The 15,161-nt window shown below is 43.8% G+C and overlaps 1 protein-coding gene across 3 annotated transcripts in view; it reads right to left on the bottom strand.

The window, feature by feature from the left end:
* Positions 1–12,140: 12,140 nt before the first annotated feature.
* LOC122496350 (agouti signaling protein) overlaps positions 12,141–15,161 on the bottom strand; it is a 70,956-nt gene continuing 67,935 nt past the window's right edge. For all 3 annotated transcript variants that reach the window (XM_043602547.1, XM_043602548.1, XM_043602549.1), the window contains exons 3-4: positions 14,713–14,774; positions 12,141–12,388 (exon numbers count right to left, since the gene is read on the bottom strand). In XM_043602547.1, the coding sequence (XP_043458482.1) occupies positions 12,203–12,388; positions 14,713–14,774 (248 nt within the window). In that variant the 3' untranslated portion in view covers positions 12,141–12,202. The remainder of the gene's footprint in view (positions 12,389–14,712; positions 14,775–15,161) is intronic.

The raw sequence follows: 15,161 nt of genomic DNA on the forward strand, positions 1-15,161 counted from the left end.
GATAACCTGGGAGGGACTTGAATTCCTGTTTTTCAGATCAGGAAACAGGCTCTGAGAAGGGCCACGAGAGTGAGCTGGCTTTTGTACTGGGTAGGATTCTGAGTCCTCAATCCAAGCCTAATCCATACCCACAGGCTCAGGTTTACGAGAGTCACCTAACGGCAAGACTTCCACCAGAAAGTACTGCCTACCGCACCCACCTCAGCTCTGCCATGGTAGTCTTTGGGACAATAGCTTCTTAGTGGAAAAGAGGGGTTAGGCCACTGTTCATCTGAGCCAGGAAGGTTAAACACTCTAGGTCATATGGCAGTCGCTCTGCTCCAAGAGGCCCCTGCCTGTGTGTAAATGCACTCCCATCCCTCAAGTCTGTCTCCTTCTAGACATAGGAAATACCTTTCCAGATGTTCCCTCCTGGGAGATCCCATGCAGTCCCCTACCTCCCGTCCCCTTTGAGTTCTGGTTTCTGTTATTCAGGACTCCCCACCCCCCTCCCCCCCTTTCGTCTTTGGAGATGTCCTGTCAGTTCTTAAAAAAAAACACTACACTGTGGTATAATGTATCTTTCAACATTTTCATTTGTTAAGCTATAAATGTTTGTATACTTGTATGTAGAAGCATGTGGGAATGGCCTCAGGTAAACTCAATAAAACTAGACTGTATAAAAAAAAACGAAACCTGAAACCATAAAACAACCTCTCCTTTCACATCTGGTTTCAGCTTTACCTCTGATCTCAGGTCTGCTAATCTGTCACATGTGTGACACTGACCAGGTACCCAAAATGAAAGATGATGTGTCCCCATGCCCCACTCCTGATGTCTGGGCTCTACCATCAAAGCTTCATGGGTTAAAGAAGGAATTGGCTAAGGGTTTTGTAGTATCTCCAGCTTGGCCATGGCTGGAAGTTTTTTTCCCCAGGAAAGGTAAAAAGGAGGTTAAGGCCCTTGGGGGAGGGAGTGAGGGCAGGGGGGGGCAGGGGTTGTGGAGCAGTGGGATGGTCTTTGAAAGGAGGAGACATGGGTCTGCTGTTAACCCCTATGTTACTTGAGGCAGGGATAGACCTATCTGCCTCGTGGCTGTTTTGAGGACAAATGATGTAACGTATGGAAAGTTTCATGTCAAGTTTTTTTAGTTTTTTTTTTTTTTTAATGTTTATTTATTTTTGAGACAGAGACAGAGCATGAACGGGGGAGGGTCAGAGAGAGGGGGAGACACAGAATCCAAAGCAGGCTCCAGGCTCTGAGCTGTCAGCACAGAGCCCGACACGGGGCTCAAACTCACGGACTGTGAGATCGTGACCTGAGCCAAAGTCGGACGCTTAACCAACTGAGCCACCCAGGCGCCCCTCATGTCAAGTTTTAAAGTGCTGTGTCAAGTACAGTGGGTGTGAGGGAGCTGTTTTTGAGGGCAGAGAATTTAGAATACTTGGAAAATTAGACAGTGCTTTAAAAATAATAGGATCTTAGAACTAGGAAGGGCCAGGGGCGCCTGGATGGCTCAGTTGGTTAAGCATCTGACTTCAGCTCAGGTTATGATCTCATGGTATGTGAGTTCGAGCCCTGCGTTGGGCTCTGTGCTGACAGCTCAGAGCCTGGACCCTGCTTCACATTCTGTATCTCCCTCTCTATCTGCCCCTCCCCCACTCATGCTCTGTCTGTCTCTCTGAAAAATAAATAAAAATTAAAAAAATATTTATTAAAAAAAAAAAAAAACTAGGAAGGGCCTTAAAGCATCTATAGAGTCAAATCCACCATTTGTATATGGACACGTGGAGGCCCAGAGAATGTAAGTGACACACAATGTCATCCTGTAGATTCAGGTGTCCAGCTTGCCTCCAGGTCAGCTCTTTCCTGGATACCAGGCCCCTCTGCCCACATCCATGTGATGGGAGGGCCCTGCTAGGCTAGAGTTGCTGGCATCCTTATCAAGTCCTGGTGGGGACAAGTAATGAGCTTGGAAAGGTCATGGGGGCCTATTGATACCAGTGAGAACTACAAGAGGCAGCAGGCAGGGTTCACCTCTGCTTTGGGCAGGCCTGAATTTTCAGGAAACCTCAGGAATCCAGATTCTCATCCCAGAGACCCACTCAGGACTACCCCAAGGGATAAGGCTAGGAAACCTGCTTGCAGTGATGGAGGCAGCCAGGGGTCAGCTTCAACCAGTTCCTCATCTATCAGCTCTCCAGATTGGTTCAAGAACAGGTGCATGGCTCAAATTAAGTCCAGACTCAACTGCAGGGCTCTTTTTAGGACTTTTACTAGAAATGTGGTGTGGTGCAATGTAGAGCATTGTCCAACAGTGACCCCCGGAGCTTACCATGGGCTGCCTGGACCCAGTGAAAGCTGTGCTTGGACCCAGATTCCCCCAGGACAACTGGCTTCCTCTTCTAGGCTGGGGGAGTTACAATCTCACAAGAGTCCCAAAGGTCCCCAAGTGCTAGGCAGTGGGCTTTTTCTGACAACTCCCATATAGTTGGTACCCAAATCTACCCAGCATAACACTCTAATGGTCTGCCTGCACTCACACTTGTTCTTATACTTGCCCTATTACAAGGAAAAGAAACAGGTGGGTGGGAACATACACCTACAGTGTGTCCAACAGAATCCCCTGCCTCAGCATGTCTCTCCACGGGGACCTGTGCCTGCTCTTCTACTAACTGTTGACGTGTGTAACCCCACTAATGCCTGTTCCTTAACCCAGTAGTTAGAAAACTTAGTGTGCATCAGAACCACCTAGGGAATTTGTTAAAACACAGATTGCTGGGCCCACCCCCAGAACTTCTGATTCAGTAGGTCTGGGATTGGGCCCTATAATCTGCATTTCTAGCAAGTTCCCAGGTGATGCCTACACTGTATAGCAGTCATACAATTTGCCTCTGTGCCTGTTGCACAGCAGATGGCAGCTGCAGAACTCCCTGAAAATGGAGAAAAGGAGCACTCTTGATTGGGGCTACCAGGATTGGCAGGAATGTGAACCCAGACCTGCTTCTTTGTCCTCATGAGGGGAAGCCTGCCTGAGGGCGACACCACACAGAATCGAGAGACAGAGTGACACATTCCAGAGGATCAGCATCTAGGCTTTATACTAACTAGAAATACCCTCTGGACTTTTTAGTGATGTGAGCAACAACAAAGTTCCCTTTTTCTTTTAGCCTGTTGGAACTAGGTTGCTGTCCCTGGCAATTTCAAGAGTCCTCCTGAGGTAGAGAAGACAGATGGTATCAGGTTGCAGGAAAATTTAAAAATGGGGAAAGACCTTGGGGCCGAGTCTGCTGTAAAGTGTTGGCTGTAGGCAGATAGAACCTTCTATGCCTGGCTTTCAGTGGCCTAGTGATTAAGGTGGGCTGGAGGTGAATCAGCAGGGAGGTGTAAAGTCTAGGCACAATATTTAGCCTTTCTGAGCTCCAGTACCCTTATTTACAATACCTACCTCAAGAAGTGAATTTGGGAAGCTGGGTATCATCCAGGCATGAAGTAGCTGCTCAATTAATAGTCACTGTTAGTGTGATATTATGATAATTGCAGATCACAGGGCCTCAGTCTGTGAGTAGCAGGTTTGGGTCTGTGGCAAAAGTCAGGAAACAACCTTAGAGGCATCCTGGGGAAAGGAGGCATGTCTCAGACCCTCCAGAGATGTTCACAGTGCAGGGGTTCCATGATTCTGGCTTGGGTGAAACTACTGAAGATTACTTGGGGTATTGGGCCTTCAGGGGTGGAGTGGGGTGGGTTGATGCTCTGTCACATGGAGATCAACTAATTACCAAATCATTTAAGACTGGTAAATGGGCTGCCTTGGGATTCCAAAGGGGCAGCTCTTGGCTCATCAGTGAATTGACTGTTCCTTTCCTCTCATCAGGCTCCCCCCACCCTTTATTTCCCAGTTTCCCAGGTGCAGCAGTCTGTCCCCTCACCCTAGGTCCCATGTCTACTTTCCTTTGCAACCTCTGACATGCATACATATGCAGAATTCCAGATGTTGATAGATATGGGGATAAATAGAGAAAAAATAAGAAAAAACAATAAAGTAGGCCGAAAGAAATTAAGAAAACAATCCCCATTGGCAATTGAATCAAAAAGAATAAGATACCTAGGAATAAACTTAACCAAGGAGATAAAAGAACTGTACTCTGAAAACTATAAGGCATTGATGAAAGAAATTGAAGATGACACAAGTAAATGGAAAGTATTCATTGCATGCTCATGGATTGGAAGAACAAATATTGTCAAAATGTCCATACTACCCAAAGCAATCTACAGATTTAATGTAGTCCCTATCGAAATACCAATAGCATTTTTCACAGAACTAAAACAAGCAATCTTAAAATTAGTATGGAACCACAAAAGACGCCAAATAGTCAAAGCAATCTTGGAAAAAACAAAACAAAACTGGAGGTATCACAATCCCCGATTTCAAGATCTATTACAAAGCTGTAGTAGTACTGGTACTGGCACAAAAATAGACACATAAATCAATGGACTAGAATAAAAAGCCCAGGAATAAACCCATGATTATATGGTCAATCTTCAACAAAGGAGGCAAGAAAATGAAATGGAAAAAAGACCATCTCCAACAAAGGTGTTGGAAAAACTGGACAGCTATGTGCAAAAGAATGAAGCTGGACCACTAACACCATACACAAAAATAAACTAAATGGATTAAGGACCTAAATGTGAGACCCGAAACCATAAAAATCCTAGAAGAGCACAGGCAGTAATTTCTCTGGCATCGGCCATAGCAACACTTTCTAGGTATGTCTCCTGAGGCAGGGAAATAAAAGCAAAAGTAAACTATTGGGACTACATCAAAATAAAAAGCTGCACAGAAAACAATCACCAAAACTAAGAGACAACCTATTGCATGGGAGAAGATATTTGCAAATGACATCCTATAAAAGGTTAGTATAAAATATATAAAGAACTGGGGTGTCAGGGTGGCTCAGTCGGCTGAGCGTCCAACTCTTGATTTCGGTTCAGGTCATGATCTCATGGTTCGTCAGTTCGAGCCCCGTGTCAGGCTCCGTGCTGACAGTGTGGGACCTACTTGAGATTCTGTCTCCCTCTCTCTTTGCCCCTCCCCAGCTCCTGCGCACGTATGCTCTATCTCTCTCAAAAATAAACATTAAAATGGGGCGCCTGGGTGGCTTAGTTGGTTAAGTGTCTGACTTTGGCCCAAGTCGTGATCTTGCAGTTCATGGATTTGAGCCCCAGGTCAAGCTCTGTGCTGACAGCTCAGGGCCTGGAGCCTGCTTCAGATTCTGTCTCCCTCTCTCTCTCTGCCCCTCCCCCTCTCATGCTCTGTCTCTCTCTCAAGAGTAAATAAACACTAAAAAAAAATTTTTTTTAAATTAAAAAACCCCACAAAACATGTAACTACAATTCAACACCAAAAAACCCCAATCCAATTTAAAAAATGGGCAGAAGGGGCACCTGGGTGGCGCAGTCGGTTGAGCGTCCGACTTCAGCCAGGTCATGATCTCGCGGTCCGTGAGTTCGAGCCCCGCGTCAGGCTCTGGGCTGATGGCTCAGAACCTGGAGCCTGTTTCCGATTCTGTGTCTCCCTCTCTCTCTGCCCCACCCCCGTTCATGCTCTGTCTCTCTCTGTCCCAAAAATAAATAAACGTAAAAAAAAATTTTTTTTTAAATAAAAAAAAAAAATGGGCAGAAGACATGAACAGACACATGAACAGATGCTCCATATCGGGAGAATGCAAATCAAAACCACAAGGAGATACCACCTCACACCTATCAGAATGGTTCAAATCAAAAACACAAGAAACAAGTATTGGCAAGGATGTAGGAAAAAAAGAAACACTTGCACACTTTTGGTGGGAATGCAAACTGGTGTAGCCACTGTGGAAAACAGTATGGGGGTTCCTCAAGAAATTCAACATAGGGCACCTGGGGTGGCTCAGTAGGTTGTGTCCAGCTTTGGCTCAGATCATGGCCTTGTGGTTGGTCAGTTTGAGCCCCGCCTTGGGCTCTGTGCTGACAGCTCAGAGTCTGGAGCCTGCTTTGAATTCTGTGTCTCCCTCTCTCTTTGCCCCTCCCCCATTTGTGTGCTCACTCTCTCTCTGCCTCAAAAATAATCAATCAACATAGAAGGGGTCCCTGGGTGGCTCAGTCAGTTAAGCATCCAACTTTGGCTCAGGTCATGGTCTCACAGTTCATGGGTTCAAGCCCTGCATCAGGCTCTGTGCTGACAGGGCAGAGCCTGTGTCGGGTCCTGTGTCTCCCTCTCTCTCTGTCCCTCCCCTGCTCACGCTCTCTCAAAAAATAAACATTAAAAAAAAATTCCATTGCTGAGTACCCAAAGACTACAAAAACACTAATTCAAAAGGATACTGCACCCCTATATTGCATTATTCACAGTAGCCAAATTATGGAATCAGCCCAAGTGTTCATCAATAGATGAATGGATAAAGAAGATATGGAATAAATATATACAACAGAATATTACTCAGCTATAAAAAAGAATTAAATCTTGCCTTTTGCAAGAACATGGATGGATCTAAAGCCAGAGAAAGAAAAATGCCGTATCATTTCACGCATATGTGGAATTTAAGAAACAAAAACAAAGGAGCCAAATAAAAAAGAGATGACCCCCCCAAAAGCTTCTTAACTATAGAGAACAAACTGATGGTCACCAGAAGGGAGGTGGATGGGAGGATGGATCAAATAGGTGAAAGAATTAAGAGTACACCTATTTTGATAAGCACTGAGGAATATATAGAATTGTTGAATCACTGTATTGTACACCTGAAGCTAATAGAACACAGTATGTTAACTATGCTGGAATTAACATTTTAAAAAAATTAAGTTAAAAAATAAATTGGGTTGAGATTAAATTTTTATTAAAAAGAGAGAGAAGAAAAATAAAACTTTTCCCCAAAGTCACAAGGCTCTACTTTTTGATTTGGGGAGACATCAGCTCACCCAGTGACTTGTAAATATGATGTCACCAAATTAGGTGACTTGGGAAAGTGATTTTTTATCATCATCATCATTAGTTTTTTGTTTTTTCTTTTTTAAGTTTATGTATTTTATTTTAAAAAAATTTTTTTAACGTTTATTTTTGAGACAGAGAGAGACAGAGCATGAACAGGGGAGGGTCAGAGAGAGGGAGACACAGAATGTGAAACAGGCTCCAGGCTCTGAGCTGTCAGCACAGAGCCCGACGCGGGGCTCGAACTCACAGACCGCGAGATCATGACCTGAGCCGAAGTCGGCCGTCCAATCAACTGAGTCACCCAGGCGCCCCAATCATAGACACTACTTGTACCTCTACCCTCTGTCTCCCCAGTATCTCAGGTGCTCCTGCTTCCAGAGCCTTTCTAAAGGCATAATGCTGCACTCAGTTTCTCACAGATTTAAAGGATCTCTAAGAATGGAATTTCAGGCAACTGCTTGGGACATTTTAGGAAACAGTCCCCCTGAAAATACTGGACAAAGGTTGCTGCCTATTCACCAAGCCTGGGCTCATTGCCTGGTTACTGGGCTGACAGAGCTGGGGTAGGGATTGAGGAAGTATTCCTGAACCCCTGCTTCTTACTTGGGCCTATTCTAGGCCTTCAGAGCTAAAAATGCCTGGGACAGATGGTCAGTGTTCATTTCACCTAGGATTGGGAGAAACTTCTCCCAAGCCTCAGAACCTCTGGCAACCCCTAGGAGAAAGGGAGGAGTGGGCACAAGGGGTACCTTTGTTCAGGAGCCTCCTAAAGCTCTAGGATCCTCAGGCCAGAGACTTCTGGCCTAAAGGACCCATGTCACAACCAGTCACCCCAGTTTTCATCTGCAGAGACCCCAGGACAGAAAGCCTAGTGAGACTGTGTATGGAGTTTTAGCCTTCCTTATTTTTTCAGGGGTCAAGGGAGCTCCTTAAAAGGGGGAAAGTGTAAAAGACTGGTGATTCCTTAATGTTTACTTTCTGCCTAGCTGGTCTGCATTCCCCAGTTTTGGAGGCAGTGTAGAGAGTAAGATGGAGTCACTCAGGTCAGGCAGGGGGGCCTGTTTTAAGCAATGATGCAAGCAGCTAAGGGCACTGCAGCTATAAGTCCAATTACCTTGGGTCCTTTCACGCCTACATGGTATAGGACACAACTCAATTGCTCCAACCCCATTTCTACCTATCTTTCTACACATCATCCTACACATCTTTTTGCAAATTACTTAATATGGCTGGGATATATAATGCTACCCTAATACCAAAATCTGAAGTCAACCTATACAACACAACAAAGGAAGTGATTATACCAGTATGTCCATTATAACAATTAGATTCAATACATTTTTACTATCCTTTGATTAATAAAACCTGAATTACACAAGGAAAATCACCAGCATGGTGGGGAACATTGGGAATTGATTTTAATGCAAATTTAGCAACACATTTTGATCCAGGCATGCAACAATATTCCTTTTTATTGATCCAACCATCAGATGCATGAGGTGTGGAACATACATGGTCAGCAAGGCACTCTATCTATGAGAATATAACCAGAACTGAGTCATCTATACCAGTTTACATAGCTAAAGGAGTCACCTTTGACAAATGTGGTATATTACCCAATAGTCCAGGCCCATGTATTACTGAGAGAGGATGATGGAATATTACACACTGTATGAGAACTTTCCACTGGAAGCCACAATGGACACATGGCGTTACCAACCCAACACCAAAACTCAAGCCAAGTGTGTTTGAACCTAATTACTTGACCCTATGAGAATTGTATACAAACCTATGCCACAGAGAATTGAAATAACCTTCCAAAAGGAACAATTCAATTTGTTTGATATACAACCTGAATGTAAAATTTATGCCACAGAACTGGGAACAACTATCCATGAACGGCCTGACCCACCACCCATTGATAGGATTAGACTTAGAAAGCCTACAATCCAGGGGTGCCTGGGTGGCTCAGTTGGTTAAGCATCTGGCTCTTAATATCAGCTGAGGTCATGATCTCATGGTTCGTGAGATCCAGCCTTGCATTGGGCTCTTCGCTGACAGCACAGAGCCTGCTTGGGATTCTCTCTCTCCTCTCTTTCTGCCTCTCCCCCCACTCATGTGTGCACTCTCTCTCTCTCCCAAAACAAATACTTAATTCAGTAGGAAATTTAGGTTCCAAGATCTCCTCAGCATTCAGAGAATTATATTCCATTGTCTCAACTATGCATGATTGTCTCAACTATGCATGATTATCATGCCTACCAACTGGAATTTAACTATTAACATTGACCATAAAGTTCAGCCCCTCCAACGAAAGTTACTTAATCTTAGAAATTTCTACATAAGAGAACAATTAAAAAATAATTGTTGCATAATCAATAACCTACTGTACAGAGCATGGAATGATATTAAAAACATTATTGTATTTTTCTGACTGGGTGGAGCCTTTCTTACAATTAGACACCTCCAGACCATCAGGTTGTGACAATATAGGACAAGGTAAATTTTCATTAAGATGATTAGGGGGTCAAAGCTTATTAGCACATGACACATATTCTATACCACCAAAAATACATTACAACATAGCACTTCTGGCACCACAAACATCCTTATAGATTGGTGGATATTTACTACCCAAAGAGATAGTATTTCAGTGGTCTAATAGCATGTATTATACATGGCATGAACTGGAAATCAATGCTAATCTTTTTCCTTTAACAAGAACAGCCATTGAAAATTTACTTTTAGGGGCACCTGGGTGGGTCAGTCGGTTAAGTGTCCGACTTCGGCTCAGGTCGTGATCTCACAGTTTGTAAGTTTGAGCCCTGCATTGGGCTCTGTGCTGACAGCTTAGAGCCTGGAGACTGCTTCGAATTCTGGGTCTCCTTCTCTCTCTCTCTGCTCCTCCCCAACTCATGCTCTGTCTCTCTCTCTCCTTCAAAAATAAATAAAAACATTAAAAAAAAGAAAAAAGAAGAAAATTTACTTTTGGACATGGGACACTTTCATTGGATAATTTGTGCTAATAGCTTCTCAGAGGTCACATTCTTTAATCATATAGAATGAATGATACTATCTATCATCACCATAGACAATGAGTGTGTTAAAATATTGTATGCTATTAATGTAACATTTAGTAGCACTACCAAAATGGGTACCTTTGTCTCACAATATTCACATAAAATTTTTTCAACATCTTATCCTACTAAAATAACAGAAATACCTTGGGTAAAAATTAACAAAATTGATAAATTTCTAGATGAAAAATTAGAAAGGCTCAAAGTAGCCCATAAAACTTCGACCAACAAGCTAACCCACTTTAATCTTGCTGCACAGCCCACTCAGGTGGCCGCAGGAGTCATTAACCCCAACTTAGCTGCATTGAACAAAAATATTCAAAACACATATAATAAATGGTCCTTTCCAGAGTTGTTAACAAAACCCTTCAAATGTGATTTGTTTTGGCTCATGGCCTGACTATAACCCTTTAAAATACTTAAAGGGATTATCTCTCTATACACGTTTGGAAATCCATTAAGGAAATCTTTTGCTTTTAGCTATTATTTTTGTTATATATCTTATTAAACATGCTATTAAAGTGTTATGCACCCTCAGGCTTAAGAAGGAAAAATCACAAAAAGACTATGATTAACCATACCTTCACCATTCTTCTCTAGACATGCCAAGAGCCTATGCTGAAGAGTCCATGTATATTTTTTACTTTTATCTGCCCATAGTTGGCAACATGATTCTTATTTCATTTATTTGACTGCATTGTTGATTTGTTAACTTACCTTCATTACATTTAGATTTAGTTTTTCTCCTCTCTTTTTGACTTGATTTAATTCTTATTAGATGTGACTTTAAGTTGGAGTTTTAAAATTTAATCCTTACTTAATTTTGCTTTATTTGACTCAGTTTAATGTATGTAACTTGCTTAGATTTGATGTGATCTTTGTTTTATGATATCAGTTGACATTTCATACGATTTCAGATTTATTTGATTTTGTTTGATTCTGATTGAAAACATGATTGAATGATTTGGATTTGCCCTCTTCCACATTAGCAAACTAGTACTGCTGACTTGGTTTAAGACTTGATTCCTGCATGACCCTTACAGATTTGTCATGAGAAATCACGGGGTGGAATGTAGAAAGCAAGATGGTGTTGCTCATGTTAAGCAGGGGCCTGTGTCAAACAGGTGACTGTCAAGCAATGATGCAAGCAGCTAAGGGCATTGCAGGTACAACCAGATATCTTGGAGACCAGCACCAGCTTTTGACACATTCAGGAGTTACAACCAACAGAAACAGAGGAGGTCAGCAAAGGCCCAAGACTGATTAAATCCCGTTTAAAAAGGATTTTGGCAGCAAACTGTCAGACTTCTCAGACACTGACGTCTCTATGTCTGAACACTTCAAAAAGGCAGCTGAAGGCTTGCCTGACTGATCTCTGGAAAGAACACAGATGCTTCTTCACTGCTTGAACATAATAAGCAATAAGTGCAAGAGATGACCCAGGAGAGCTGACCCAGACCTGACTGAGGCCTTATCCCAACTGCTTGGTCAAAAATTGGTTCCTTAGCTTCCTCCCCGCGTTCTACATTGCTTGTTATGTGACCTGTCTTGTGCTTTGTCTGACATGTAAAAAGTCAAGTAAAACACGTGGTGAAATGTCATTGAATTTGGAATCCTGAACCTGCTTTATAATTATGTTAACCTTGCTTTATGACTGAATAAAGCTGACATTGTGGAAAGACACAACTGCGTGTGCACCTTCACAGCCAGCTCCGGACAGGCAGCTTCGTGTGTTCCCAGGCTTAAAGGTAGGGGGCAGCACTTGTCTCCAACGGACATGCGCTTGCCCTAGGGCCTGGGAAATCCGGTTTCTCAGGCCCCTCAGGAGATACAGCCTGCGCAGTCCAGGTCTTCTGCAGTGAAGGGGACTCAAGGAACGGAAAAGAATCTCTGGGGTCCTTTAAAGAAACAGCCACACACCTTTGAGCAACCTACATATATTTGGATTTTAGCCCCGCCCAAGCCAAGTCTCCTTGAAGCCCCGCCTCCTGAAAAGCTCCTTCGCAACGTAAGTAGCTACGCCCGCGCCAAATGCAAGGAAGCCACACCTGTTGGAAATCACCCACCCCAGGGAGGGCCCCCACCCCCACCCCCGAGAGCCCCACCCTACCCTTCCCCGCTGGCGCCCTACCCCTCCCAGCTGGCGCTCTGCCCCTCCCCGCTGGCCTGGAGGCGGGTGAGCTCAGCATGTGGGGTTGAGCACTCGGCAGGAGCAGGAGCTGCGGAAGAAGCGGCACTGGCAGGAGGCGCACGGGTCGCAGCAGGCGGGCGCCGGCGGCTTGCAGCTGCCTCGAGTGGCCACGCAGGGGGCGGGCGGCGGAGGCCGGGGCCGCCGAGGCCGAGCAACGTTCTTCATCGAAGCCTTTTTCTGTGGGGAAAAGCGGGGGCTCCTCAATCCGGCCACGTCCGCCCCACCCCTCCTCACCTCAGCCTTGGGAACTCTGGGCAGTGGAGGCCCCAGACCACACATATGTACCCACAGCCCACCATCCATTCGACAGCATGCCCACGGGGGACCCTAGCGGATCCCTGCCTCCCCCAGTCACCTATCCCCTGCCTCCAAACCCAGTAACACTTACTTACCTGGCTGCGCCTGGCCCACTTTTCTCCCTGGGGGGTCCCACTCAGTTCTGGGTGTTCCTCCTTCCAATGTATCCCCAATCTCTGTCCGTTCTGCCTTCCCATTAAATCCGGATCCACTCACTTCACCACCTCGCTACCCTGAGCCAGGCCACTATCCTTAGTCTGCTGCTCTGGCCCACTTACAGTCCATCCTCCATTGCACCAAACGGACCTCTCCGAAGACCTGTGATGGCATCCACTCTGGCTTAAAGCCCTCAGTAGGTTTTCTTTGAACTTAGAATAAACCATAAACGTCACTTAGGCCCTCGAGGCCCTCTGGTGTGGCCCCACCCACCTCTCCGAGCTGTTTTACCACACTGTTCATTCGCCTTCCCTCCTTCCCTCCTTGCTCTCAAGCGCAGAGTTCCTGCTGCAGGGCTTTTGAACTGGCTACCCACTTTCCTGAAACCATTCTTTGTTGTGCTCTTCAGTACAGGTACTTGAAATGTATCTAGTGCAACTGAAGAACAGGAGTTTCAAATTTTATTTAATTTTAATATTAATTTACATTTAAAAATAGAAGCAGCGTAAAATTTTTTTCTTTAAAAAATTGTTCTTGTTAGGACTACAGCTGACTTTATTAAAAGTTACCATCGGAATTGAGATGTACTGTAAGCGTAAAGATACACCACCAGGTTTCAGACTTAGCACACATAGAAAAATAATGTAAAATATCTAACTTTTTATATTGGTCACATATTAAAATGATAATATTTTGGATACACTGGGTTAAATAAAATGCTAAACTTAATGACACGTGCTTCTTTTTCCTTTTTTTCAGTGTAGCTACTAGGAAACTTGAATTCACATACGTGGCCTACAGTTTATTTCTATTAGGCATTGCTGCTTGAGGTTACTGAAGTTTTCAGTATTTAAGTGCTGCTTCCTTAGGGAGGGCTTCTGAGACCACTCTTCCCTTCACTCTCATTGCCGTGCTTTAATTCCTTTACAGTGTTTATCATTATCTGAATTTATTTTATCTATTTATTGGTTTACTTGCTGTTTGTCTCGTTTCCCCACAAAAATGTAAACTAGCAGGGATATATGCCTCTTGTTCACTTCTTTTTCCCTGAACCTAGCATGCAAAAATATCTGTGAACCATGTATTCTTATATGTCAATCATCTGATCTGCTTGTCACTCAACAAAACGTCTAGAGAGGAACAGGGACTTTCTCAAGGTCACACAGTGCCAGGTCTAAGACTGGAATAATTTGTGCATTTCAACAATGCCTTAATCCAGTATTTCCCAAAGGGTGGGAACCTGTACCATGGTAGTATGATTTTAGGTAGTACATGAGTATTAAATGACATTAAATCACATAATGAGAAAGGATTCCTTTTTCAATCTCTTTCAATTTTAAAGGCTCAGTTTGGTGCCAATATATCATTAATGCTTTCCCCACACTTTCTAATCTGACTCTTAACAATAAGCCTCAGATTTAGAGCATTTGGCAGGTGACCCCATCCAGCTAAATTCCACTAAAAATCTTTTGGTTTCATTAAACTTATTTTTATGGCAAGTGATATTAATTTTCTGTCATAGTTTATATATATATATATATATAATAGATAGATAGATTTTTTTTTAAGTTTTAATTTTAAACAAATAGGTGAAACTCACTTATGGCAAAAATTGTGGGGGGTTCCCGGCTGGCTCAGTTGGTAGAGCATGCATCTCTTGATCTCAGGATTATAAATTCAAGCCCCATGTTGAATGTAGAGATTATTTAAAAATAAATCTTTAAAATAAAATTGTGGGAAATAGTTCTGAAATAACAGAGGTCTAGGAAACATTGCATTCAGTCAAAAGAATGAATGATGGTGACATTTCAGTCAGGGGGCTAGCTACTATAAGAAGATGCTTTTTAGCAGGTAAGCTATTTTGCTCAGTGAACCTTAGCTCTCTGGGCTTCTATGGGGGTCTGGTTCAGGGCTTGAGGGCAGGAAGCCTTTAGATAGCTTTCAGCTTCTTTTGTTCATGAAAATCTGGAAAGTCTTTCATTTAGTTCCTAGCTAGAATTCCCTTTTAAGTCTGGTCCCACCCCCACAATGAAAACTCCCAGTCCTACCTTGGAAGATCTCTTCTTTTCCGCCTCTTTTCTGCTGATCTTTTTGGATTTCTTGTTCAGTGCTTCAAAGAGAGACAGAAGGAGCAAAGCCAGATGTTTCTGGAGGCCATGAGCTACAGTAAAGTGGGAGGAGTGGAGGGGGCTCCAGGAAATCTCAGGGTGTGGGAGAAAAGGGGTTGGCTGCATGAATCACAACTTGGGACTTAGGCCAGCAGATTGTTGTTAGCCTGGCTGCTGACCTGGAGCCAATGTCCTCTGAGGGAAGGCAAAGAGGAAATCCAAGAAGGCCCTGAAAAATGGACTCTCAGTGTCATGTACATGGATGGACCTGTGTTTCCTGGGATGCCTGGGTGGCTCAGCTGGTTAAGCGTCTGACCCTTAATTTTGGCTCAGGTCATGATCTCACAGTTTGTGGGTTCCAGCCTCATGTTGGGCTCCATGCTGACAGT

The sequence above is a fragment of the Prionailurus bengalensis genome, chromosome A3, assembly GCF_016509475.1.
Source record: "Prionailurus bengalensis isolate Pbe53 chromosome A3, Fcat_Pben_1.1_paternal_pri, whole genome shotgun sequence".
Taxonomy (NCBI): Eukaryota; Metazoa; Chordata; class Mammalia; order Carnivora; family Felidae; genus Prionailurus; species Prionailurus bengalensis.